At 49.5% G+C, this 3,895-nt stretch overlaps 1 protein-coding gene across 1 annotated transcript in view; it reads left to right on the top strand.

Annotated features, from left to right (window-relative positions):
* The first annotated feature begins 3,453 nt into the window (after window positions 1-3,453).
* The window catches only part of HOXB2 (homeobox B2), a 2,359-nt gene continuing 1,917 nt past the window's right edge, over window positions 3,454-3,895 (top strand). The window contains exon 1 of the mRNA XM_027767314.1: window positions 3,454-3,895. This exon is cut by the window's right edge and continues 110 nt beyond it. Coding sequence (XP_027623115.1) covers window positions 3,621-3,895 — 275 coding nt within the window. The 5' untranslated portion in view covers window positions 3,454-3,620.

Here is a 3,895-nt window from a genome sequence, read left to right as displayed (position 1 = left end):
CCTTAAAGTGAGGGCTGATTTTCATTTTTATGTTGCATCCTGGCAGTCCAAGGTTAGTAATTACAGTCTTTATGCAACAATAAATAACAATAAAAAAGCAACCTGAATTCTACACTCTCCCCACCACCACCACAAAGTAGGATTTTAACTGGACTGGGCTCATCCAAGCAGCAAGCAATTTAACATTGGGTCAGGCTATAATTTAAAGGCATAAGAGCATGCAAAGTTTGATTGGGATCAAATAACGCTCAAGGGTTTTTCTTTCTCTCTCTCTCTCTCTTTCTCTCCCCCAATAACATTTTCTGAATGATGTAACTAGATGAAGCGCTATGTTTGGCTCTGGGAGTGGGGTGGATTGCTTATTTATCTAGCAGGAGAGAGACAGGCCAAAGAGAGAATTTAGCTCAAGTTTGAAAACAGAGTTTTGGCTTAAAGCTGGAATTGCAAACAAGAAGAAATAAGAGCTGAGTTGGCTTGGTGTTTCCTACCCTTCTCTCTGCAAGATTCCGGGCTTTTGGCTAAAGCAGCCAAAGACGTGGGTGAAATATTTGAGCTGAAAGATTCACAGCATCACAGGGAGTGGGGAGGGATGTCTCTAGAAAGGAGGGCAATGTTGGCCCTTTTTAACACCCAAGTTTTCCGCTGTTCACTAATCTGGCCATAAAATCTGTCAACTGGGGTTAGAGAAAGCTGTATTTCCTACAGGAAAAGGCTCAGTCCCAGTTGAGTTGCTAGAGAAGCACTTGATCCTGCAGCCAGCTGGAGAGGCTGTTAGAAAACTTCCAGAGGTGCTCAAGGGGATGACTCAAGGCCAGAGGGGGACTCCTCTCTCAGCCTCACTGCGCAACTTCCAGACAGCTATTAGGATGCTCACCCCCATCGGCATCCCTGTGTACACCTCCACCGGACAAACACTGTTTGCCTTGGAGCTGAGCTGCATACAACCATCTCTGGCCAGTTCGCCCAGTTCAGAGCAGCCCTCTGTTCTGAGCCTGCTGCCCCTGGCTCTCAGCCCCCACCTCCAACTCCCCTTTCTCTCCCCTACTCTCCTCCACCCCCACCCTTCCACTCAGGCTTCTCGGCCCTTCTTTTTAAATACTCACCACCACCCACACGGATGTTACACTGACAGAAAGTTTCTAGTTCCAGCTCCCGGCTGAGTTGCCATTTCTCTGCTAACCAGCCTTCTCCTCCAGGCTGGGCTGCAGAGAGTGAGGAGGGGGAGGGGAGGCCTGAGCCCTGGGAGTTCCCCAGGCAAACTTTCCACTCAACTTAGCGCCTTCCCTCTGTCCCCATTTCTGTCCCCATTTCCCATCTGTTTCCCAGCTCTCCTAGAATCACCTATCTCGTTTGCTGACACCCCCCCCCCAGCCCTTTTTAAGGTTCACTAATCTGGCCATAAAATCTGTCAACTGGGGTTAGAGAAAGCTGTATTTCCTACAGGAAAAGGCTCAGTCCCAGTTGAGTTGCTAGAGAAGCACTTGATCCTGCAGCCAGCTGGAGAGGCTGTTAGAAAACTTCCAGAGGTGCTCAAGGGGATGACTCAAGGCCAGAGGGGGACTCCTCTCTCAGCCTCACTGCGCAACTTCCAGACAGCTATTAGGATGCTCACCCCCATCGGCATCCCTGTGTACACCTCCACCGGACAAACACTGTTTGCCTTGGAGCTGAGCTGCATACAACCATCTCTGGCCAGTTCGCCCAGTTCAGAGCAGCCCTCTGTTCTGAGCCTGCTGCCCCTGGCTCTCAGCCCCCACCTCCAACTCCCCTTTCTCTCCCCTACTCTCCTCCACCCCCACCCTTCCACTCAGGCTTCTCGGCCCTTCTTTTTAAATACTCACCACCACCCACACGGATGTTACACTGACAGAAAGTTTCTAGTTCCAGCTCCCGGCTGAGTTGCCATTTCTCTGCTAACCAGCCTTCTCCTCCAGGCTGGGCTGCAGAGAGTGAGGAGGGGGAGGGGAGGCCTGAGCCCTGGGAGTTCCCCAGGCAAACTTTCCACTCAACTTAGCGCCTTCCCTCTGTCCCCATTTCTGTCCCCATTTCCCATCTGTTTCCCAGCTCTCCTAGAATCACCTATCTCGTTTGCTGACCCCCCCCCCCCGTCCCTTTTTAAGGGATGTGGAATTTCGGCTGTTCCCTCTGCTTTCCCAAAGAGTCAAATTCTTTGATGCAATTGGAGGGAGCTGTCAGGGGGCTAAGATTGATCGCCTCACCTCCTCTCCATCCCTCTGACCCACTTATTTAAAAATCTTCCGGAGATCGACTTTTCATTTTCTGTGTTGAGGCCTAGTTTCCCACCCATTGCTTGGGGTTCTGAATCTGTGCCCTCTCCCTTTAGTAAATTTCAGTACTTGCTAAAGTTCAGACAATCTTGGTCCCCTCAAAATAAAAATAATTTTAAAACAAAACAAAACTGTTTCCCTGGGAGTCTAGAAATGAAATATAATCTCAGTGGTCATTACTGCCATCTCTTCCCTCTTCAGGGAATTCTTTCTTGCTAGTTTTTATTTTATTTTATTTTTTTATTTTTTTTAGTGTAATGGCAAAAAAAAAAAAAATAGGAGGGACAGTTTCTTTTGTCTAAAAGAGGAACCCCCCTTCATTCACTTGAGCTTTGAGGGTGCCCTAAGCTAAAAATCATTGGCTGCCTTGGTCTCGTTCAAACCCGTGGATACCGATTCAAAAACAGGGTTCAGGCTTGAGTGGGTACATACGCATACATCTCAGACCCTGCCTGTTGGGGGGCAGTGTTGTGAAGGACTGTAGATACTCTAAGTGAGGAAGGCCGGTTGACCTAGGGGCAGGGCCAGTGCTGCAAATATTGGGCAGAGAAGGAAACCCAGGTCACAACCAGAGATCCCAAAATGTCCCCCACCATCTTTCTCACTGCAGTATCAGCTTGGGAGTGCCTGACCATTTTCCAAGATTTAACTGTTGCTTTTGGGAGCTGGGATAGGATAGTATTGGTGATGTTGTTTATCTCTGCTCTTCCTTATTTGTACCTTCACACTGACATTTCCCTCCCACTGAGATCCTCGTTCATCTTTTTTTATTGGGCCAAAAGAGGCTGCTGCTGGCATTAATTTACTCTGCTAAAAACATTTGGAAAAGAGGAGATTTCTCTTAGATTCTCTCTTTTCTCAGGCTCTCATAAACACCCATCCTCTGAAGGGGTTGAGAAAGGTGATCTCGTTTTTTTTTCTGGAGAAAAGGAGGCGCTGCAGGGAATGTAAGGCCCTGGTGTGGGGATGGGGGCTCATGGTGTCCAGGTCGTGGTCCTCTGGAGTTTTTGAATCAATTAAAGCAAATAATGCTCTGTTTTCCACCAGGCCCAGGCCAGCGATTGGCCGAGGCCGGTCCCGTGACCACGAATTCCCTGCAATTTCGCTGGAGTCCTGGGTTTAATAGAGAGAGTCCCCATACGCTTGTATTTATCAGCAATATACAATTATAAAGGCCCAAATTTAAAAAAAAAAAAAAAAAGGAAAGAGCGAAAATCTCCTTCCAAAATCGCTCCATCACATAAACCTGGGGGGGGCAGGGGGGGGGGGCCCCTTCCGACCCTCCCTCCTGACACCCCCCCCAGCAGGCCCCCTCCCCCACCATTGAAAGCCATGAATTTTGAATTTGAGAGGGAGATTGGGTTTATAAACAGCCAGCCATCGCTCGCCGAGTGTCTGACTTCCTTCCCCGCTGTCTTGGAGACATTTCAAACTTCATCAATCAAGGAGTCGACATTAATTCCTCCTCCTCCTCCTTTCGAGCAAACCTTCCCCAGCCTCCAGCCCGGCGCCTCCACCCTTCAGAGACCCGGGAGCCAAAAGCGAGCCGAAGATGGGCCTGCTCTGCCACCGCCGCCGCTCCCCGCAGCCCCCCCAGCCCCCGAGTT

Source organism: Tupaia chinensis, unplaced genomic scaffold (assembly GCF_000334495.1).
Source record: "Tupaia chinensis unplaced genomic scaffold, TupChi_1.0 Scaffold144171_1, whole genome shotgun sequence".
NCBI lineage: Eukaryota > Metazoa > Chordata > Mammalia > Scandentia > Tupaiidae > Tupaia > Tupaia belangeri.
The sequence above is the reverse complement of the archived record's forward strand: the minus strand, read 5'-3'. Positions and strand labels throughout refer to the sequence as shown.